Source organism: Fimicolochytrium jonesii (assembly GCF_025526975.1).
Source record: "Fimicolochytrium jonesii strain JEL569 chromosome Unknown EV422scaffold_2, whole genome shotgun sequence".
In the NCBI taxonomy this organism is placed as follows: Eukaryota; Fungi; Chytridiomycota; class Chytridiomycetes; order Spizellomycetales; family Powellomycetaceae; genus Fimicolochytrium; species Fimicolochytrium jonesii.
In genome coordinates, this window is record NW_026515669.1 from 2,038,009 (window position 1) to 2,059,742 (window position 21,734).

Here is a 21,734-nt window from a genome sequence, read left to right on the forward strand (position 1 = left end):
TTATCTGCAAACGCCGTACGGATCTTGACCAACGTCGGTCCCGTCTCGAGCTTCATCGTTTTGCCCATTTTTCAAGTCTTCCTCTGCCCAGGCCACCCCGTACTTCGCCAGAAGCTGCAGCGAAGGTCCAAAGTCTTGGAACTGCTCCCTACACTCAGGCTCAATGAGTCTCGGATCATATCCTGCTTTCAAGAGCCATTCCACCGACGTAAGCAGCCGTAGGAGTTCCCAATCATCCCCGGCGTCCGCAGCTTCCTCATATGTGCTCATCCAATCGCTGAAAGGCACCGTGTACTCCCGCAAGCTCTCCCCCGCTTCCAGGAGGGCTGGGAGAAGGTTCTTCAAGTGCCGCTTGTCCAGGTATCGAGAAAAAAGCATTTTCCTCAGATGAAGACCGGTTGTGGACGTTATCGCAAGATCAGCCCTGCTCGTTTCGGCTAGCAAGCGATGTACCGCCTTGTTGACCTCTAATCTGTCACCTCCGCGCCCACCTCTTCGTCCCTTATCATCTTCGTCAAATGTCTCACTATCATCTTCGGTGGTAACATTATCCCATCTGAATGATACATAAGGGTCTGCGCACAGGCGGATCAACTCACGGAGAGTTATGCGTGCGGCCTCAGAGACCACTTCTCCATCCCAGATAGGCAGGGTCAGCTCCTGAATGGCATCGATGGGTTCGGGCATGTGCAGCATTGCGAAAAATAGAAACGAGGCAAGAAACATGTTGACGTGTGCGTCGATGTCTGCTGGTCGTTTACGTAGCGCAAGCTGAAAGATCTCGAGGGTGAACGGTACGAATGGCGCGCATCCATACTGTCGGGTTGATCCCCCATTCAGCAGGCAATCCAGTGTCGGGCAGTATGTACCCCTTTCGTCATCCAATTGTTGCATATCCAGCAGCGCCGAAAAAAGGTCCTTGAACTCCGCAAGACGTGAGTCGTTGTCGCAATATGGCACAAGGCGTGTGCAATCCTTCACGGCACGATTGGCCAGATAAGACAGCTCGCGGCAACCCTGCGCTGCTTCAACAATCACTCCTAACCTTTTGGAGAGGAAATTTGCGTCAAGTGTTGGCAAGTGCCGTTGCAGCAGCTGCAGGGATCGTATGTCGCCATTCCGACAGATGTCTCTAACCGGTTGGTATAACGAGAAGCTCTCGCCCTGTGCACGTGAGTGATCAAGGTACAAAGCCAACATATCCACAGGGGGCTGCTGCGCGTGGTGATAGTAAGTGGTAACCAATCTAACCTCGATCGACGGATACCAGAGGATGGGGTCAAGCTTCTTTCCGGTTTCCAGTATGTGCCGTACGAGTGAGACATGCCTTCGCACAACGGCGGCGTCACGGAAAGGTGTAAAGGAATGAAGGACGCCGTCCGGGGCTTCGAATTTCCCCGGCGTTCCTCCGGTGGCAGCAACGATTCGGCGGCAGAGATTATGGTCCAGCAGAAACATATCTGCCAGTTTTGGGAGCCCATACCTGAATTTCGCGAAAGGAGGAGAAAAGTCAGAATGTATGTGGGTTCGTAACCAAGATTAGGCTGGCAGGTTCAGAGACACATACCAAAACGCTTGCCGTGCGATGGCAAGAAAGATGTTACATTGAGTTGCGGTTAGGAACTCCGTCGGGGAAAAGGTCAATTTGGACTTTTCACGTTCCAGCAAAATCTGCAATACAGCTTCGCTTCTCGCGATTGCGGGCGGGAGGTTGAGCCGTAGGTTGTGTGGGTATGTGCTAAGGAAGGCATCAGTGTAGTATCCAGAGGGATCATACTCAGGATGAGTGCGGGGGAGATCGCAAGGCCTGACGTTTGCATTGCAGCTGAAGTCATTCTGATCGTACAGCGGATGGTCTGGCGGGAGATCGCGGCGCTTGGTTTTGAAGTGTTGAGCAACGTAATGGGTGAGACTACCCCTGTGCCGCAACCAGCGAAGGCGGAAGCTGGTATCTGCGGTAAGGTCTTTGAAGGGCCGACAAGCAGCAGTAATGCTTGCGATGGCGGGCGAGTCCAACCAGACCAAAACTTCTCCGAGCAGCTGCGGTTGCAGCAGCTTTAGCAGGAGCGAGAACGGAGGAGATGGTGCGCACGTCGCCATCGCAAACGGTGGGGGGGGGGTGACTGAATGCAAACCGGAAAGCGTCCTACGAGAGTTGCCCTCCAAACTCTCGTTCGTTCTTTCTCGTTGCGGAAGTTGCCGTGAGGTTTGTTCCAGCTGTTGGCGTAAAGCAGCGCCCCCCCCGTCAGAGCTTGGCCGGCCCCTCGAGACGCGGCTTGTCCAACTTGTCCGCCACTGATTTCCGTGGGGGTGGGCGCTGCGTGCAGTTCGCGCAGTATCGTCTCGACGCGTTCAACGAGAGACGCGTCCGAGTCCGGCGGGGCTTTCGGGACAACGCGTCCCTCCCTCGCATCGCATCTCTTCACCTGAACGGTTCGTTTCTTTTGTTGGCAGGCAGGGAACGCTCGGTCTGATCTAGCTGCTATATACTCTACAATGCTTCGGAAAACGAAGTGGGCGTTGTGCCTTGTCGCATGCCTGCTAATTGCGAATGTCTACGGTATGTTGGTTGCTTTTCCTGAGGACGCGCTTCCTTTAACTCATATTCTTCCTGTCTCAGCCGGTGGCGGGGAAAGCTGCCCAGATGGCACGACACAGTACGGCGACAAGTGCTGTGAAAATGGCAAGTGCTGTCACGCTTCGGTGAACTCCAAACGGGTTAGTTAATTCGGCTTCTGATACGTGACCGTGAGGACGCTTTCCATACGAAAGCCTTGCTAAGACGGAACCCTGATCAATTTCCGTTAGTGTTCGGCGATATGTTGTGAAAGTGGTGTCATTGTTACCAACGTTAACCTCGATACCAATAATCCTAATTGTGCGGGATGGTCAAACCCCCACGATAATTATGGCACGGAGACCTGCACTTCGCCGGGCTCCACTTTTTGCCAGTATTCGGGCCGGTAAGCCAAGGGCTATCTTGCAGTACACAACTTACAGAGCTGCCATACTCACTTCATTCTCGATGCTGTCAGTGAAACCGGCAATTGCAAAGGATCACAGTGCGGAATCGCAGGAACTATCAATTACCGGGAGACGTGGAAAGATTCGCAGTGCACCTATCACGAGACGAACTCTGACATCTCGTGTAAATCGGTCAACGAGTTGACAGCATCCACTACTACCATCAGTCCACCAAGAAACCATGAACCGGTTGGACCGGAGGTGCTCGTCGTGAGCGGGTGCTCTGGCGGTGAGTTCTGAGACTGCGGTTCCGTGCGGTTGAACCTTATACAGTACATCGCACCCTCGGACCCTAAGGACCTTGGACCTTGTATCTTCCGTCATCAACAGCCGGATGTGCCAACGGACAGTGCAACTGCAACGGTGTAAACAACTGGAGAGCTGCTGCCACGTGGGGATGTGCCCCGCTTGGAGCGCCCATTGTCAAATACCTCTCGCAGCAGTGGAATTTGCAGAATGTGTGGCAACCTGCAGTCACGCTTTCGGTATGTGCAACCCCAATCTGCAGTAGAGGCATCCCCCTGATTCTCAATTTTAACACCGCACCACAGTGGCGTGAGTACCCGCTGGGTTTTGACGACGTCCAGTATACAAACAACTTAGTCAGACCAAGTAAGGCGGCAACCGCGGCATCTACACGGTATTCGACGATGATGCTCTAATCACGTCTCTCTTTACTTCCAGACCCATCATCTTCTGCTTGGCCAACAACAACCAGAACGTTCTACATCGTTAATAGTAAGTGAAAGTCCTTGAACCAGTGTCACAAAGCCCGACTCTGACTCATGTTCTGCGATCGTCACCGCCATCCCTCTCCATACCACTAGATGGAGTATCCTTGAAGCTCGACGAGCAGCCGACGGTCAAGTGCGACCCCGCGCTCGTAACCGTAACCGAGGCAAACTTCTTCGGCAACATCCTCTTCGGCAACATCCGATACGACAGTTACACGTCAAACCTCCAATGCTCCATAAGTTACACACCGCCAGCGAATTTATCTACAATTTTCGGAAAAATCAACTTCGGCAGTATCGAGACTTTCACTTTGAAAGCGACGCTGACCTCCGAAGCTAATGTAAACGGACGAGACGTCGATATGGCCACGTTTTCCTTCGTTTATCCCGCAGCAAAGGCATGGAATCTGGCCTTAGCGGCGGACAAATTCGACAGCAATGGCTTTCTATCTAATGTCCGAAACCTGGGATGGCAATCTACACCTCAATTCGAAGATTTCACCGTGACCAAGTTGGAGTTCAGAGTTTCCTGCACGATGTACTCAGAACTCTTAGCCAGTCCTGGAGATCTGACCGTCTGGACATATAGTCAGACGATGCCGACCGCCAACGGCTTCGGATTCTACAAAGCCCTGGATTTTGCGGCGGGTGTCCTTAAACAGTCTGTTTGGGAAGCAACTTGCGATATTCAAGGTCAGGCTTTCAACGGGAACCCAATAGCAACTTTCAGCAACCCCAAAACGGTGCGCTTCGGGATTTTGAAAGCGAGACCAGAGGCAATCACAGCTCCTTCGCATGTAAGGTTCAGAGCTCAAAAGCCCTGGCAAGCGTCCTAGAGGAACATTTACCCATTTTTTGCTAATCCTTTTCATCGTTGTACATAGGCATCGGGCGATTCGAATGCTCCCGTCTTCTGGACTGTTCCGACGAGCCTGTACACAACTTGGGCGAATTGTTTTAGAGGGAATACAAAAGTTGTGGAAGCTATGAAACAAGCTTATCCTGGCAATACCTTCTGGGCAACGGGTGGCGATCACGGAATATTTGGCTACACCTTGACCACGGTGGGAATAGTGCCTCTTCCGCAACTCCAACATGTACGCTGTTTCACTGACACTTGACGATATGCAGATGCTCGACATCACCAGTAAGGATCAGAGTACTTTGAATACCGCACTCCGCAGCTACTTCCCAGGAGTTCCGGGTCCCGTAAATATCATGATTTGCGTCGAATCGTACGCTGGTAACGAGGCACAATTTAAAGAGTCTAAAAATCCACTCATAACCGTAAGTTACATTTCTGACTTGTTTGTCATGAACGCATTCTGACGACCGATTTCCGCCCGAACATGACTGCAGTCCGCCATGGAAAAATGTCGCCTCAGTTCTGCCCTCTTCAAATGCGTCGACTGTTTTACTTGCAAGCTTAGCGTACTGGTCACTGCCAGCGACGCTGTAGGCAACTCGACCTCCAGTGTCTCGCCAGGAGTGGTCAGTACGCAACGCATTTGGGAATGCCAACCTGTCTTTTAACCCTGCCCCCTTTAGAAATTGGATCTTACGCCCCCAGTCATTACGGGATTGACGTTTGCGACCGACAAAAAACCATTGGAGGGGACTCTATTTTATGCGCGGATGACAGATGTCAAACTGAGCACCGCCGTTTATGAGCCGGAAGCGCCACTATCGTCTGTTGTTCTCAACATGGCTGTTGCAGATTTCACACAGTTCACAAACAGCGTTCCGAATATCTTTGGCACACTTCCATTCGGAAAAAATGTCAATTATGCGACCGGTGCTCTGGCGGTCGACGCAGCCTCGTGGAATGGCAAGAGTTTTCACGGACAACCCTATGTCGTTCAAATACAAGCTACATCCGCTGCTGGGCTTGTTAGCTCGCGGAGTTCAACTGTGATCGTCGATGGCACGCCTCCGTCGTCGGGCTACGTTCGCTTCAATCAGTCCTACTACGATCCCACTGTTACGAGCGCCGTTAGCGCGACATTTGGCGGGATAGCGGACCTGGAGTCGGGAATCAAGGAGTTCTACTATCGGTGGGGCTCCGATAATAGCTTTTGCACCGGAGCCGACTTTGCATTGCCTCTGCCGGCAGGAAGCAAGTGGCAGCCATTCTCACTCCCTGCAGACGCGGACGCCTATGCACCCGACGAGCAGACGGTTCTGCTCAAGCTCGGCAATGTCAATGCTTCGAAAGTCTATTTGGGGATCGCTGGAGTGAATCGGGCTGCGACGGCTGGTTCCTCCATGTCGCAGAGCGTTTCATTTTCGTGCTCACTGGGACTCGTGGTGGTAAGTGCCACAACGGCTTTTTAGCAGAGTGTATTGGTCATCTAATGCTCATCGTCATGACCACCGCTCTGATAGGACTCGACAGGCCCTTCCATTGATATTAATTCGATCGAAATCGTTCAGGCAACTCTGTTCAACAAGAAACAGTATCTGTCCGGCGTCGAAAGAACTGTTACGGCCAAATGGTGTGCCCTCGCTTCGTTGTCAGGTGTCAGCTATTACAATGCGTCGCTGTATTTCGATGATAAGCTCGCGGTAGGACCGTCAACCTGGTACACAAACTCGGCCACCTTGAGCTACAAAGAGTCTGGGCCCCTCCCAGCCAGCACCAAAGTGAAACTTTGCGTCACGGCCATGAGTTACGCGCACAGGGTGGTGGGACCGGTTTGCCAGGATACCTTGATCAACACCGTCGAACCCGACTTCTCAACCTGCAGCACCGCAGGAATGACATTGCCTACATCGGCAAACAGCATGGCGACGCTTCAATTAGATTGGATGTCGTGTGTGTCAGCCACTTATATGGTCGATCACTACGAATACAATATCGTGAAGAACGGTCAAATTGAGTATGGTGGAAAGCGCGGCATTCTCTCTGGAAATACCACCAGTTTGGCGTTGCCCCTGAACAGTACGGTTGTCATTGGAAAGATTGTGGTGTGCCTAACGCCTGTGGACATGTTTGGCGATTCTCACCAACCATTTTGTACCAATCCGGTCACCATTGATTGTGAGTGGTTAACATGCATGTTTGACTTCCATCACAATCATCACTCAACGGCTAACTTATCTCGCATCCGTGGTTAGCAACTGTGCCAATGCCGACGGGGGGCGTGCGAAACATTGATCCGGCGACGAAGTTGCCAATTCAAACAACTACAAGTCTGACCGGACTTTCAGTAGGGTAAGTGCATAAGCGCACGCGTGGTCAAGTTTAATGCTGTTGAGCGGGTTCCCGCTAAAGAATGCGATCGACAGGTGGGACGCCTGGCAGGATGCAGCAACTTTCATCTCGAACTATACTGTCACAATCACCGCAATGTCCTTGAACAAGACAGAGTCTGTCTTTGCAGGACCCGTCACCCTGTCGACCGTGGACCTGAAGCCGCACGCGGATGGCACGTTTTCTCATGATTTCTCGGGGTATAGAGTGGTCGTCGGATCGACCTACACCGCCTCGATTTACGCAACAAATGCCGCTGGACTTTCCAGTGGCCCGACCAATTCCAGCGGTATCAAGGCCGTCGATCCTGCCCTCTTTCCGGATCCTGTTGTAACAATATTGGACGGGATTGTGCTCCAAACTCAAAGCACGCTTTATCGCCTGTAAGTGCCATGACAGCACGATGATCAAACCCGTCAACGTCATGCTGAACTCACTACTAATCCTTTCCATTAGCATACCTCAGGGAAAGGATCAGAAGTTGCACATCACTTGGCAAAAGTTCCGGGGCTTTAGCGGTGCCAATCGCGTTTCCTATGCTGTCCAATTCGTTTCCGAACTCGACAACCAAGCAAGCAATATAACCGTCGGAAGCTCCCTCGACGCGCTGGTCGCCATTCCGTCGAATCCAGGAGCGTACCGTGTGTACGTAAACTTGCTTTTGACTGACGGCGCGAACGCAACTACCATCGCGAAAACTGCTTTGGCGCCGGAGAAGCTTATCATCTCAGAAACGATCGGATTCACACCGGGAGTCGGGGAAAGTTCGTGTGACGTGCAGTTTGATGTATCTTCCGTGAGCGTTCCTCGGCCTGCGGCAACTTTGCAGGCAAAGTGGCCTAAGTTTGTGGATACCTATGGGCTCATCTCCAACTATCGGCTTGCCTTCCGCCGTCAAGGCCAAACCTTTCGCACGTCATCCTGGTCCGAGGTTGGATCGAGCTCGCAGTCGTTCGCTGGAAAGGTCGCCTATCCGTATGGGGTTCCGAATATGCTGACCCCTTGGCAGCTCGAATGCGTGATCGAAGCTGTGGATGTTGCGAATCGGTCTTCATCAATCACAGTGCCTGCGAGGTGGACGACTCTCACTACGCCTAAAAACAAGGCTGCTGTGGTCTCGGTCCCCCTCACCAAGTTGAGCCAGACTCCTGCGAATAGCTCGGATTTCGGCTTTCTTGAGGAAATCACCATGACCGCCGGAGGAGATATGACATTCGCCGCCGCTTTTTTTGGGTTTCCACAACTGCAAAGCTCGGGGACGCAGTTGGCGACCGTTCAGTACTCGGTAGGCAATGCGATGTCGAACACTACGGGCATATTTGACAACATCATACCTTTGACCGCACTCGACCTCTCCGGAGCTACCAATCAATCCATGTTGATTGAAGGTACTTACGTGCCAGTCCACATGTTTGCAGTTCCCATTACATATCTGGACGCAACGCCTGGTAAGCATTTTATACGGCCAGGGCGCGTATGTGGTAGGGCATCAACTCACCCTCTCTTTGCTGTACAGTGTCGGTGTGCGTCAACGTCACAGTGCAGGCAACTTCGGAGTCGGTTTTCACATGCAGTGCCGGAGTCGCAGCAGATTCAAACCCTCCTGCTGTTGGCACCACGGAGATTTCCCTGGGTGCGCAATACGCAACGACCTCCTCCTCGCTTGTGATAACTTGGGATGGCTTCACATCCCCAAGTTGGCTGCATCCCAACGGATCGGGGATTGCCTTCTATCAATGGACATTGGGTACATATCCGGGCGGAGACGACATTGTGAGCGCCACTCGATCCTACCCAAGCGCCGGGAGAGCGCTGGTAACTGGCATTAAGCTACTGAACGGATATAGCTACTTCGCTACTGTAATAGCGACGGCCGACAACGGGCTTTCGTCGAACGCAACTTCGGACGAAGTCATCATTGATTACACACCGCCGAGATCTGCATCTGGCATCACCGCGATTCGTCCCATTCAAGTTTCCGACAAGGTTTGGAATGTCAGAATTGAGTACGATCACTGGACCGATTTGGAAACCCGCGTTGCAAGCGTCACTTGGGTGATCGAAACACAATATGGATATGGGGATGTTCTCCCAGCCACGAGGACTGACACGCCGACATCTGCCGAAGCAAAAAATCTGCAGCTCGGCGTCGGTATCACGTACGTCGTCAGAGTCATAGCGACCAATACGGCGGGATTGGCGCAGGAGTCTATCCGCTCCTTCACGGTGCCGTATCCCGTCTGGATTCTCTCGCTCGTTGACGGCGCTGCTATAGGTCGAAGTCTTTACTCGACGAAAGCATACTCCACGGAGAAAAGTATTTACAATCTTTCGTGGAGGTTACTGGGGTCACCTCTCTACGCGGAGTATGCTCTAGGCACCAGGCCAATGCAGAACGATATCTATCCTTGGACGAGAGTTACTTCGGAGACTGAAGCTTCAATCATCTTAACGGAACAATTCAATGACGGATTGACATTGTACGCCTCGATGCGAGCATTTGGAGAAAATGGAATCATCGCCGATGTAATTTCGACGGCTGGTATCACGTTTGACGAAAGCCCGCCTCTGGTGGGTCGAGTTATCCAAGGTCGTGGGACAGTTCACAAACTGTGGACGATGAGTTCCGCCATTGTGTCCTTCAGCTGGACTGGCTTTTTGGATCGGCACAGTGGTATTGCCCGGCACCATTATTGCATTGACGCTGACCCGGACCCTAAAAGGTGCGCATCTGAGATGACGGAAATTTATGGCTCCACCGGTGTCTACAGTGCAGGCTTGGACACTGAGCTTGTTGTGGGCAAGAAGTACTACATCAAGATCCGTGCCACAAACGGTGCCGGCCTGTCTTCCTATGGCATGTCACCACCATTCAAATACGATCCATCACCACCGACCCTGGGCCTAGTCACAGTCCATCATCCGTCTTCGGCCGATTTCATCCCGGCTGCTCACGGTGGGGCACTGATCTATCAAGACTGGTCCACCGTCCAGGTCTCATGGACTGGTTTCTCAGATAGCGATAGCGGAATTGCAAACTATCAAGTCGCTCTCGCTGAACAAGAATCCGGACAACTTGTGCAACAGTTTGTGTCGGTCGGTGGAAGCACCCTTTGGAGGTTTACGGACGCCGACGGTCTCCTCTTGGAGGATGGCAAAAAGTACTTCGCGGTGGTGCTTGCCACGAATGGCGCCGGGGCGGTGTCTCAAGCGACATCCGGATCCTTCATTGTCGACACAGAACCACCTTCGGGGGGGAAAGTGGAAGTCGACTTTAACCCGAATGGGATCTCCACAACAATTGATGGTTTCTTTGACAAGACTAGCGAGATCGTGGAGTATCGAATACTCATTGGGTCTTTCCGTGGCGCAAACGACGTGGCACCCACTCGGGTCCTTCAAATGGGAAGTGGAAAGGATTGCAACCCATGTGTTGAAACGTTCCCGATATCGTTGCAAGAGAATGCCATGTACTTTGTGACGGGTAAGTGCGCGGCCAAACTCGAAGGTCTAGTCTGAAATGGGGATAACGAGGACTAAGCACCTTCAAATTCGTCAGTGTTTGCGGTGGATGCTGGAGGACTTTCATCAGCGCCCGTTTCCATCGGCCAGGTCTACACAAAAGATCCAGTCCTGATCAGGGCCGCTGCCGGATTCACCTGGAATATATCGGCGGCCACACCGAATGTGTTGAACTTCGGCGCATCGAGTCCGGAAACCGTCACAGTAACCGGATATGGCTTGACGAACTTCGTTGTTTCTGGAGGCGCCGTGCAGCCGACCTTCCAATGTCAATTTCTTTATCCGGGCGAAGCGAGTTGGTCCTCAGCATCAGCACAACTAACCTATGAAATATTCCAAGTAACTCAGCTGGATCGCTTCCACGCCGAAGTGCGTTGCCCGCCACCAAAGAGAGTTGCTTTGAACAATCAAGATGCAGTCCAGTTGCGACTTGTGGCGCCTGACGGGAAAAGCACTTCCAACCCGATCCGGCTTGTCCACAAAGGTACTTGATGCCCAGAGTTCTGCATAATGACTCGCTGCGGTGCTGATCATCCTTCTCACAGTCGCTCCTACAACCTGGGGTTCCACCTCGGCCGTCATCACTATGGGCCTCAGCAATAATATGGCTTCAGCATACCGGATATCGAGGGCCTTGTTTCAGATGACCTGGCCCAATCGTTTTCCGGCAAAAAGCGTTGCGTACTACTCAATATCCTCCTTCGGTTCGCAATTGGCGATCGTGCCCGGCGATTCATTCGAGTGGATCTTTACCATTCCCCGAACTCTCTCGAACTTTGAGCAGTTCAAGGCCATGACATCCGTCAGTTTCGAAGTTTGCCCTTACTTTTACGGACACGGTGCGGAGCCACGACAGAACTGTCTTGCCTCCTCGGAAATCGTCTTTGACAACAAGCCAGTGAAGCTGAATCCCGCCGTCCAAAGTCAGGTTCCCACCGGAGTTCGCATCCTCGGTTATGGTTCTGCCAAAGGATTCTTGTACGAAGCGGTCCAATTCCAGCCGACGGATAAGAATTTGGCAGCTGAATGGAAAGATTCCTTCGAGTACGCAGGGAGTAAGAAAATCGACCATTATGACATGATGATCGGGAATGCACCGTTTGAAAGTGCGGTTGATGTTGTTCGCGGCTTGACGAGCACATCCTTCAACACGTCGACGGCGCTCGAAGTTGGTGTCGCGTACTTTGTCACAATAACTGCATGGGATGAAGCGGGAATTCCGTCGCTTCTATCGTCGGCGCCCATAACCGTTGACGCCACAGCTCCAACTGGGTAGGTTGTGATTGAGAAGTTACTTTTTGGCCGAGGACAAAACTTTCATACTCTACAGGGGCATTGTGTATGATGGAAACGTGACATCAGTCTTGGAGAACGGATATCAGTCAGACCCATCGTCAGTGACGGCGTTCTGGCGGGGTTTCGTCGAGAATGAGAGCGTCATTGCCGAGTTCCGCGCATGCGTGTGGGATGGGTCCAGGTGCATATACGGACCGGTTTCGACTGGAATAGCTACCAGCTTGATGGCCGGCAATCTCTCCCTTTCGCCGAACTCTACCTACTCTGTCCGTGTGGAGGCGTGCAACGGAGCCGGTCTTTGGAGCGACCCTGCATTCTCAAACGGTTTTAGGGTGGATATCACGCCACCCGTGCTGAAAGGGATGATTTTTGGGACAGGAGGTTCTATTGCGAAAGCGTCTGTGACAGAAGAAAAGCTCAGCTGGACGTTCGTGGATACGGAATCGCCGGTTGTGGAATATATGGTGCAGCTCGGTAGTTCCCCGGAAGGAGCTCAGATCCTTCCGCTGACCTCGGTGGGACGACAATCTTTCCTGCCCTTGAACGGACTTGAATTCGCTCACAACTCCACGGTCTACGCGATGGTTATTGCCAGAAATGCCGCAGACCTCAGAGGGGTCGGAACGTTTGGGCCCGTACTCATCGACCTCACACCTCCTGTGTTGCAATCTCCCGTCACGGCAATGGACGGCAATGACGTTGTCAATGTTGTGGACAGCGTGCAAATTAACGCGCGGTGGTCCTTCGTGGATTGGGAAACAGATATCGTCGAATACAAGGTCGCCCTTGGGAGTCCATCTGACAGAGAAAGCTACCGAAACTTCGCGTCTGTTGGAATGAACAGCATGATACGCAATGTGACGGTGGAGGTTGTAGAGGGAGCGCAGATGGTTGTGTCTGTCATCGCGGTCAATGCAGCTGGCTTGGAAGCCAATGCTACATCCCAAACTGTTCGATTTACAAAAGCACCTCCCAGCAACTGCTCCATCATTCTGCTGGACGAGCAGTTGCGGGCTCTGACGGACGCCGCAATTTACAAAGGCATCACCTACTTGTCACCTCAAACAGACATCAAGGCACAACTGTCTTGCTCGGCAGCCACGCTCGCTGACATTGCAGACATTTCCTTCCGCCTCGCGAAAGATGGTGGTCAGATGTTCGACTGGGTTCCGATTGGCCCCCACGATATCTTGACGATTGAGAGCGGCGGATTACCGAAACTGGACACAATGACTCTGGAAGTTCGGGCGAACAACGCCGCCGGTTTATGGAGCGACTTCCGCTCCGCTCCGTTCAGGATATCCAGTCAACAACCGGTTCCTGGCGCCGTCACCCTCGAGTGGAGGAACGGCACCGACGCAGCGAGCGCCAAGAATCTTGTGGTTGCGATCTCAGCTTTCAAAGATGCTAATGCCCCGACATACCCCGTCAATCATACGTTGGGAGTTTTTTCAAGCGATAGTGTGGGCGCTTACAATATCTACAGCTTGGAAGCCTTGAAGCCCGATTCGACGGGTAGCCTTGCCCCGGTGGTCATTCCGGTGACTTCCAGTGCGAAAGGAAGGAACTTCACAGCAGTTGTGAGGGGTGTTGGCTTGCTAGGACTTGAGACCAGAGTGATTACTATGCTTCCGGGCGCTTGATCGCTGGTGCACACACCAATGCTTCATGTTACGAATATTTCGATTTTAGATGACATTTTGCGAACAAAAATAATATTTAATTAGGTGACTCGGAATTTTGTAGACAGCGGAAGGACAGCGTATACGGAAATTGGTGTGAGCATGACGATTACATCGAACGTTTGGGATGAGTTTTCGACTTTGCAACGGTGAATGCTGGTTATTCCGCGCAGCCAAACTCGAAGGCCAGCCGCGTAAAGTTGATGCACCCTGTAACAGGCGCCATCTAAAAACTAAAGGGGGGGATCATGGTGAACTAAGGAGAACTACCACCACGGCCCATTCACAACCAGAGGGGATAGGGATTGGGTTCCCAAGGCTGACGGTTCATATCTGGTCTGAACCCGTCATATCGCGCATATGTGTAGAGGAGGTAACGAAAGTTGGCGCCTCCTTGGATGTCTCTGTTCACCATGATGGGCTCTCGCGCGCGCCTTTGGAGCCCTGGGCCGCCTCGGGCACTTTCTCTTTCATTGTCTCAACCCGTTTGCAACCCAGTGCACGGATACGTCTCAGTGCGTCCCACGCTCCCTGAACCTCTTTCGGAATCTCTTCCTCGGGCTCGGTTGCTGTATCCGAGTCTGATCCGCTCTCTGATGTCAGAGCCCTTTCCAGTCGCTTTCGTTTCTCCTTGACTGGCGTTAGTTCGAGCTTCACCACTACGTTGTCCGGACACTGATTGATGCGAATGTCAATGTGCGACGTCGATTGCGACGGAATCGGCTGCTCTATTAGCATCGTGTTGTTTGGAGGTTGAATCCGGGTTCGCACTTTTGCTGAGCGGCGGCAGAAACTGGTATGCCTTTTATCTGCCTTATTTAAATTACAGGCGCCCGTTCACGTGACCATGGTGCGACGTCGTTTCGAGAAGGATTTGCTCAGGTGAGAAACTACCGCAGAGGAGGATTCAAACCGTTGGTGAACGAAGACGCCGGTGAAACGTCCGTCACGGACTTTGTTCCTTTGCAAGAAAAAAGGGCAGAGTAGATGGTAATATGATTTTAGACGTATATGCTAGCCTATGTTATGCTATCCGTATATACTATCATTGTGCATCACTTCCTTGACATCCATCTCCCTCAACTTCTTCTCTGTGCGGTGCTTCACACGCACGGTGTTGCAAAGTTCGACAGCGCGTGTACATTATAGCACCCGGTGCCCCGGTCGGCCGAATCGTACACAGTACATAGTAGGTACAATGAACCAATGTACTGTACTGTACATCCTTCGGTTTAGTGGGTTTTGCCAACTTTGCCCACTCGATCGCCGTGCCCACTATTCTGCACCCAAAGCTTCTACTGCGCGTGTTCTTCCCAGCCCGCGTGTTTCACCCCAGCGCGCATTGCCAGAATCTTGACCCACCATTTTAACCCAAATTTGGCAAGCGAAAGTTCAACAGAGGAAAGCGGGTTGAGGGACTTTGGGTTCAAAACCCACTAAACTGCACCCTTACCCATCCTTCGTCAGTCAAGTCTTTCTGACTTTCCTACTTCGTGTGGTGGAAATGGCGTGAGAACGGAGAAAGCGTGTACTGGTGGTCCGGGTGGAAATAAATGGTGGGTGAGAAAATGATTCCCCCTTTCATGGGATTGCCGAGAGAGATGGAGAGAGAGATGGGTTTGTGGTAGATGTGCAATGGTGGGTTTGATACTCGGCAAAATCCAACGCCAGGCCTCCGTTAGGGAACGCTCCCGGGCAGCATCAACTACAAGTTGCCTTCATTGGCGACGCCTCAGGCAGAGGTACAATGATGTGGATGGCAGATAACCACCACGGAAAATGGGATGGGGTGAAATCTAGACTACCGGTTACGGGAGAATGCGTCTGGTCTGCGGCCATTGCCAAACACCACCGAACGCACAATCGAGAGGAAATTCTTGGTGCTCAGGACGTCCCGATTGTGCACTTTCATCCGTAGTCGTAGTGGTCGTCTTCCAGGAATCTCAAATGGTGTCCAGTCTTGGTTGATACATTCGGGGTTGGGGCAACCCACCAATCCATGGACGTATTCCATTCTTCCCTTTCTAGCTTGCCATGGCCGAGATGACAGCCGCTGTCGGATGTTTTTCTTCACACGGCCGTGGCAGTCAGGGCACACGGACGACGTTCGATACTCATCTAGCAAGTAGCATGGAATGCTGTTTCTTGCAAAGAGTGTGCGGAATCTGATTTCCATGATGAGTTAGCATATTATAATACATAGTAGGTACCACCAATCATGGTTACTCACCCCTTGGTCTTCGATGACTCCTGAAAGCGCATCATTTTCCCAGCATCGCTCCAATCACCCAAGATGACCGAAAAATTCTTTCCATACCGGCGTCGCATGTTCTTAATGAGCTTGCTCTCAGACTTTTGCCGCAGTGAGAAGGCCTTGAACCTGCGAGCGATGTGAATCTCATCCTGGTAAAACTCATCCAGGGCGGGATCTGGGATATGGATGGATGTCAGCCCAGGTAATACTAAATTTGAAGACAGCGCATAATACATCATACCTGCATGTATGTGATCCACAATGAACGCTGAGAACGCCTCGATGTTCATGCTCTTGTGCGATGGAATATGTGATTCCATCTCGGCGATGCCGGCATTGATCTTTCGCTCTCTCATGTCTCTTTGAAAGTACCGAGACTTTGTCTCGACCGCCCGTTGATTGGATGTGTATCTGATACGGGGTGGTGCATTGTGGGAACGCTGCAGCGGAATGTCGCCGCAATGGGAATGGTGGGGATAGGGGCGGTGGGAGCGGCAGCGGAGACGGGGGGCTGGCGGGCGGAGACGGGGGGTTGGGGGGCGGAGACGGGGGGCTGGCGGGCGGAGACAGGGGGCTGGGGGGCGGAGACGGGGGGCTGGGGGGCGGAGACGGGGGGGGGGGGGGGGGGGGTAGCGCAGAAGGGGGGGGGGGGGGGTAGCGGAGACGGGGGGGGGGGGGGGGGGGTAGCGCAGAAGGGGGGGGGGGGGGTAGCGGGGACAGCAGGGCAGCAGTAATCGACTGAATCGTACCAAAATGGCCGCTCCTTCTTGATGTCTCGACAGAACAAGAGGTCACGCTTGCCCGGATCAATGCTGACGATGTTTGGAGCCTCCCGTAGTTAGGCGATGTGGTGCTCAAAATACAGCTGCTTGACTTCTTCCTGCATTTGGGCTTTGCTGCGCTTCCGGGCGCGATGGCCGTACTTGAGCCCTGGCTTCTTGAAGTGGATGGTAGCGGAATACCCGTTTGTGCTGATTGACCCATCAAATTTGAGACCAAGCTTCTTTCGATGCTTGAAGACCTTGTCCTACAATCCGTCATTCAGCAAGGTAATCAGATTGAAATAACCGCAGAAGGATACAGACTTACATTGATATTGAGAAACTGCCCCCACAGCTCCCGCTTGCGTTGATCGGTGAGTTTCCCCATGCGATGGTGGCCCAAGGCCAGGATATGAGTGGTTAGGATCTTCGTGTCGATCCGAACAGATGACTGGATTCGAGATTTGCGCAGCGGGATAGCGGAAAACAGCCGCATTCCACGGCGCTCATAGAGGCGTGAGAGCTCACAATAGGCACCTGTGATGAGGCAGGTGCGGACTACGATTAGACAAAAGAGGAAGCAGCGCGGGGGGGGCATAATTATACAGGATGTAACTCACCTAAATATGGCATTGCGTCCACCGCAAGGCTGTACGCAAGCGCTTCATCCAGGGGAGGAAGCAGAGCCCATAACTCGTCGAGGACGGTCCGCTCAAGTCGTGTGAGGCGCGCAAACTCTTCTTCGGTTGGAAACTCTTCAAACGTCGCATACTTTTTGAACTGACGGACACGCTGGTAATAGCGTCGCCGCTGCGCTCGGTTGACTCCAGCTCTACGGAGATGCAGTACGACTTGCTTCAAACCAAGCCTTTCATTGACGTAGCGCAGAAACATTTGCATGAAATGCTCTTGTACGTTAACTTTGAGGTTTGTGAAGATGCTCGTAGCCGTGTACGCTGCGGTCTGTTGGCAATACCGCATGCGGATGGGGGCGAATCCGTGAACATCACAGCAGTCTTGAACCCATGGATGCAACTCTTGCGCGATGACCGGATTGGCGTTGTAGCCTGGATTGTTGAGCAGCTCAAATATCACACTGATGTGCTTGTCGGTGATGTCCGGGAAATCGTGTAGAGGATGTGGTGGGGGGGAGACGTAGCAGTCAGGACATTGGTTTATGCGAAATATACAGTGTAACTCAAAAACTCACCAAGGTAGTACTTGAGAAAAAAGCTGGTGTGGGGCGCCAGGATGTGAACATCGGCGATGAAGGTTGTTAGGCGCTCCCTTTGCACTTGATTGTGATTTTGGATTCGGTAAAGGGAAACCTTCGTGCTGGCATGCGTCTGCGGGCAGGGTCGTTGAACTGGTGGTGGTGGGGGGGGTTCAAGCACCAGGGATCCGCCCGGTGTGCTGGGAAAAGGGAAAGGGATGGGAGCGGGGAGGTTCAACGGACGCTGCAGACCCCTGTCCGCGGGTGAGAGCCCTCGCTGCTGTTGCTGTTGCCCGTCTTCATCGCCAGAACTCTCGCTAACCATGTCTGCGATTGCTTGGGGCAAGTGGCGTTGGACAGACGGTGGGAATTCGAATCGCGGGGGTGGTTGCAATGGTGTCTGCACAGCGGTTGGCAGACGTATGGGCAACCGCGGGGTAACCGGAGCAACCTTCCTCCTCTTCCGCCGTGGTGTGGTAGCTTCGGTAAAGATGCCACACCACAGGTGCCCCTGGAGCGCCTGGTGTGATGGCATGATGGCCGTGCTGTGCTTTAAGTCAGCCGAGACGGGTGGTGATTGCCGTGATAGCTGTGCGTCAAGGAACTCACGTCAGTGCTGTGGTAATGAGGCTGAGAACGGTGAGGAATTGCGGTTGTTACCTGGTGGCGGTTGAAGGTGAAACCGGGGATGCTTACTGCTCACAATTGCGTTGGGAAGGAAGGGGGTTGGGAAGGAAGGTTGGTGGGAAGGAAGGGTGGTATGTAATTGGGAGTGAGGATCCCCACGTTTTTTACACGCGTGTAAAGGTAGCTTCCTGGTGTGTGTACATGTACAGGTGTTGCAGGTGATTGCGGGACTTTTTTTTTGAGAAGGAAGCGCCTTTGGCAGTGCAGAGAATGCAAGCTACTCGACGCACCTTCCCAAAGACCTTGTTGTGGAACTCGTTACTTTATTTCCCTTCACACATACCACTCGTTTTATAGACATTTGATCGGACGGTCTGCCCAAACACACAACCAGCTCTGTATCTGCAGAGAAGAAAAGGGGGGGTACGGTAGCTATAAAAAGGAAGCTGTGGCTGAAACTGGTTGTTTACAACACTCCCTCTCAGACTGCAAATCGAATTCAATCCGCAGTTGCCGTCGCAGTCGCTCTGCATGATCCCATGGAACGTTCCGCTCTCAACTTCCGCAATCGCTTGAGTCCAGATCGGAGTAGGAGCCGGGCTCGCGATTGGTACGCCATCAACTTTACGCTGTCAACTTCCGCCATCGCTGATCTCGACGCTTCCAGTGCTGAGCACGACCGCCGCTTGCGGGAGGTCGACCGGCATGGGATGCGTTGTCGCTTCGTCGTCATGGTTGTGGATGCCTCGGTAAAAACCTCTCCCAGTTGTAAAAACCTCCGTGAGGAAAAAAAAAATAGATCCTGGGAGTAGGAAAAGAGCGCATCGTCGTATCAGGAAACATCGGCTGTTGGGCGCAATCCTAGAGCGTGAACAAACTTCCAGTGTTTGTTTTCATCGAGTGACTTGGTAAATATATCCGCAATGTTGTCATGTGTATTGATCTGAGTGACGCTGATCGTTTTCGCATTTTCCTGACGGATGTAGGCATAAACCTTGGGCTCGATGTGCTTGGTTCTGTCGCCTTTAATGAAACCGTGGGCAATTTGGAAGATGCATGCGGAGTTATCTTCAAATATCGTTGTTCGTTCATGGCAGGTGTCGCCTCTTTTTGTCGTAGATTCCACATGGTTGATCATCATCCGTAACCAAATGGCTTCCCGGGTTGCTTCATGTAAAGCGATGAGTTCAGCGTGGTTTGAGGATGTTGCAATGACGGGTTGTTTCGTGGGCGCGATGACAACAGCAGCGGTCTTCGAGTCATTCTTGCGAGACGATGTCATCCCTAGAATCGACGAAGCCAACCAAGTTCTTATTATGGACAATGCACCTATCCACCGTCGATGTGTTATCAAGGATATTATGCCAGATGCGGGCCATACGCTGAAAATGCTCCCCTCTTATACCCCATTTTTCAACTGCGCAGAGTGGGCAAGCCCTTCATTTGTTGTCACGAAATTTGAGCTACTCAGGACAACCTTCCCCATCTTATTCATGAAGGGCTGGATTGCATTTCAGCGCAGACGGTGGAAGGGTGGATGAGAGAAGTCATGAGGAATTTTACCATTGCTCTTAGAGGAGAACGACTCGGGCGTATGTATGACTGTCAATCCTACTTAGACCTTGCACAGTTCCAAGGTCAGGAGCCTGCGGCGGATGATGATGATGGTGATGACGATGATGGGAGCCAGAATGGGAACGAGGTCGGCGAGAACGACAATGAGGAGTAGCTAGTTCCATAGAAAAGCGACGATCTTGTATAGCTGTGTGTACGCTACTTGGTGAATAAGCGAATATGATTTGCTACAGCTGTGTGGAGGCTCTTTACGTTGCAAATCTGCGCTGTTGTGCGAATGTTAAACACTGACAACGATTTCGGTGTGCAGCCAGGATATGTAAATTTAGACGTCATTATTATATGCCTACACTGTCAAAATACTGTCAAACGTACCTACTTTTGCGGTCCCTGTCTCTGAGACCTCTTTCTCGCTCTCTCTTCTTCCAACCTCAGCACACTCCGAGATCCACACCCCGACACAGCAACAACAACAACAACAACACAACAACAACGACAACAACACAACAACAACGACAACAACGACAACAACCATGCCCAAAGCACCCCCACGCCGAACTCAATCTGGTGCAGGAGCAGGCAGGGGTAGGGACGACCGAAACTACTCCTGCCTTGCTCCTGGAGGAGTCTGCGTTGTTTGCGGGGCTCGGACGTCCGCTGCGTGGCGAACGGGCATTGTGAACAACGTCAAGACAGCCAGGGCGGCCTGCAATAAGTGTGGGCGCGCGCAGGCATATCTGGATGCCATCGCTGCCCTCCCGGGCAAACCCGTCGTCCCCTCAACCACCCTCCCCGCACCCGCCCCAGCCACCACGCACCTCACCCGCCAGCCCCCCATCTCCGCCCACCATCCCCCCGTCTCCACCATCCCAACCCCCGTCTCCACCGCCCAGCCCCCCGTCTCTGCCGCCGCTCCCCCCGTCTCCGCCCCCCAGCCTCCCGTCGCCGCTGCCGCTCCCACCGCCCCTATCCCTAACCCCCTTGCAATCACCAGCCTCCTCAACCCCGCCCCAATCTCTGCCCTTCTCAAACCTGCCCCCATCCCCACCCGCCCCACCCGCGCTGCCGCCATAGCAGGGGTCGCAGCTGCAGCAGCAGCAGCAGCAGCGCCCACCCCGACGACCGGTGACGAGGAGGAGGGGTATGACGAGATGGCGCAGGAGGAGCTGGCCGCGCTTGAAGAGGAGGAGGGGCACTGGAGGGCGTTGGGAAAGCTAGTGAGGGAGACGTGCGGTTCAACAACACGCCAGGCGATGAAGGCCCACACCACGCCCCTCTTTGACGCACACCGAGCGCGCCCGGCCGCTGCAAAGGAGAAGGCCGAGGAAGTGCGGGCTTTTACCCCCGCCTCCGACGACGCCGATGATGATGACGAGGAGTATACGTCGGTGGAGAGCAGCCTCCCACACTCCGAGTCCGTGTCGTCATACGGATCTACATCTGGTGGCGACGAGACAGCGGGCTCCGAGTTGTGGGAGGAGGAGGATCATGCATTTGCGTGAGGGTGAGTTCATCATTGTCTCCGAGACAACTGTCTCCGCCATCTCCACTGCTCCTGACACACGCTCTCTCATAGAGCAAATCACGAGGCTGCCCCTATTCCGGGCTGTCTCCATCGATCGCGGGAGTTGAGAGCGGAACGTTCCATGAGATCAGAATGCAGAGCGACGGCGACTGAATTCGATCTGCAGTGTTTATAAACAACCCGTTTCAGCAGGAATAAAACGCAAAGGACCGTGAGGCAGAGGAAAAATGGTCGTGGCTCGAGCTGTTTGAGAGTGGGTAAGGTTGCT

The 21,734-nt window shown here is 52.9% G+C and overlaps 7 protein-coding genes across 7 annotated transcripts; 5 read left to right on the forward strand and 2 right to left on the reverse strand.

Annotated features, from left to right (window-relative positions):
• Window positions 1-2,100, reverse strand: EV422DRAFT_503557 (uncharacterized protein; the record flags this gene model as incomplete). The annotated part of the gene is made up of 3 exons (XM_053068349.1): window positions 1-575; window positions 600-1,483; window positions 1,568-2,100. 3 exons carry the CDS (start codon window positions 2,098-2,100, stop codon window positions 1-3), a joined length of 1,992 nt encoding a protein of 663 aa, XP_052929742.1.
• A 304-nt stretch (window positions 2,101-2,404) lies between these two features.
• EV422DRAFT_160591 (uncharacterized protein) lies at window positions 2,405-3,945 on the forward strand. The gene is made up of 7 exons (XM_053064971.1): window positions 2,405-2,560; window positions 2,621-2,718; window positions 2,809-2,963; window positions 3,036-3,253; window positions 3,355-3,509; window positions 3,576-3,636; window positions 3,709-3,945. The coding sequence occupies exons 1-7, from the start codon at window positions 2,497-2,499 to the stop codon at window positions 3,768-3,770; spliced, it is 813 nt and encodes a 270-aa protein (XP_052929743.1). The 5' UTR covers window positions 2,405-2,496; the 3' UTR covers window positions 3,771-3,945.
• A 1,070-nt stretch (window positions 3,946-5,015) lies between these two features.
• Window positions 5,016-10,794, forward strand: EV422DRAFT_160652 (uncharacterized protein). Its single transcript, XM_053064973.1, has 7 exons — window positions 5,016-5,045; window positions 5,118-6,068; window positions 6,144-6,798; window positions 6,876-6,972; window positions 7,047-7,394; window positions 7,468-8,459; window positions 8,528-10,794. Exons 2-7 carry the CDS (start codon window positions 5,394-5,396, stop codon window positions 10,528-10,530), a joined length of 4,770 nt encoding a protein of 1,589 aa, XP_052929744.1. The 5' UTR covers window positions 5,016-5,045; window positions 5,118-5,393; the 3' UTR covers window positions 10,531-10,794.
• EV422DRAFT_160644 (uncharacterized protein) lies at window positions 10,776-11,931 on the forward strand. The gene is made up of 2 exons (XM_053064972.1): window positions 10,776-11,017; window positions 11,079-11,931. Exon 2 carries the CDS (start codon window positions 11,120-11,122, stop codon window positions 11,807-11,809), a length of 690 nt encoding a protein of 229 aa, XP_052929745.1. The 5' UTR covers window positions 10,776-11,017; window positions 11,079-11,119; the 3' UTR covers window positions 11,810-11,931.
• On the forward strand, window positions 11,785-13,555 carry EV422DRAFT_160586 (uncharacterized protein). The gene is made up of 2 exons (XM_053064970.1): window positions 11,785-11,805; window positions 11,896-13,555. The coding sequence occupies exon 2, from the start codon at window positions 12,054-12,056 to the stop codon at window positions 13,470-13,472; it is 1,419 nt and encodes a 472-aa protein (XP_052929746.1). The 5' UTR covers window positions 11,785-11,805; window positions 11,896-12,053; the 3' UTR covers window positions 13,473-13,555.
• A 1,649-nt stretch (window positions 13,556-15,204) lies between these two features.
• Window positions 15,205-18,562, reverse strand: EV422DRAFT_601318 (uncharacterized protein). The gene is made up of 7 exons (XM_053073697.1): window positions 17,737-18,562; window positions 17,147-17,593; window positions 16,855-17,063; window positions 16,629-16,792; window positions 16,007-16,176; window positions 15,742-15,973; window positions 15,205-15,676 (listed from the first exon to the last, which is right to left on the reverse strand). The coding sequence occupies exons 1-7, from the start codon at window positions 18,272-18,274 to the stop codon at window positions 15,313-15,315; spliced, it is 2,124 nt and encodes a 707-aa protein (XP_052929747.1). The 5' UTR covers window positions 18,275-18,562; the 3' UTR covers window positions 15,205-15,312.
• Window positions 18,563-20,474: 1,912 nt separating this feature from the next.
• On the forward strand, window positions 20,475-21,443 carry EV422DRAFT_564083 (uncharacterized protein; the record flags this gene model as incomplete). Its single annotated transcript, XM_053072157.1, has 1 exon — window positions 20,475-21,443. The coding sequence occupies one exon, from the start codon at window positions 20,475-20,477 to the stop codon at window positions 21,441-21,443; it is 969 nt and encodes a 322-aa protein (XP_052929748.1).
• Window positions 21,444-21,734: the final 291 nt, after the last annotated feature.

Coding starts and splice junctions, on each gene's coding strand:
- EV422DRAFT_160586 (XM_053064970.1), top strand. CDS start 12,054: ATGGCCGGCAATCTCTCCCTTTCGCCGAACTCTACCTACTCTGTCCGT.
- EV422DRAFT_160644 (XM_053064972.1), top strand. CDS start 11,120: ATGGGCCTCAGCAATAATATGGCTTCAGCATACCGGATATCGAGGGCC.
- EV422DRAFT_160591 (XM_053064971.1), top strand. CDS start 2,497: ATGCTTCGGAAAACGAAGTGGGCGTTGTGCCTTGTCGCATGCCTGCTA. Junction 3,254..3,354: donor CGTGAGCGGGTGCTCTGGCG/GTGAGTTCTGAG, acceptor CGTCATCAACAG/CCGGATGTGCCAACGGACAG. Junction 3,510..3,575: donor AACCTGCAGTCACGCTTTCG/GTATGTGCAACC, acceptor ACCGCACCACAG/TGGCGTGAGTACCCGCTGGG.
- EV422DRAFT_601318 (XM_053073697.1), bottom strand. CDS start 18,274: ATGCCATCACACCAGGCGCTCCAGGGGCACCTGTGGTGTGGCATCTTT. Junction 17,064..17,146: donor GGACGCAATGCCATATTTAG/GTGAGTTACATC, acceptor GCCTCATCACAG/GTGCCTATTGTGAGCTCTCA. Junction 15,677..15,741: donor GAGTCATCGAAGACCAAGGG/GTGAGTAACCAT, acceptor CATGGAAATCAG/ATTCCGCACACTCTTTGCAA.
- EV422DRAFT_160652 (XM_053064973.1), top strand. CDS start 5,394: ATGACAGATGTCAAACTGAGCACCGCCGTTTATGAGCCGGAAGCGCCA. Junction 6,799..6,875: donor CAATCCGGTCACCATTGATT/GTGAGTGGTTAA, acceptor ATCCGTGGTTAG/CAACTGTGCCAATGCCGACG. Junction 8,460..8,527: donor ATATCTGGACGCAACGCCTG/GTAAGCATTTTA, acceptor TTTGCTGTACAG/TGTCGGTGTGCGTCAACGTC.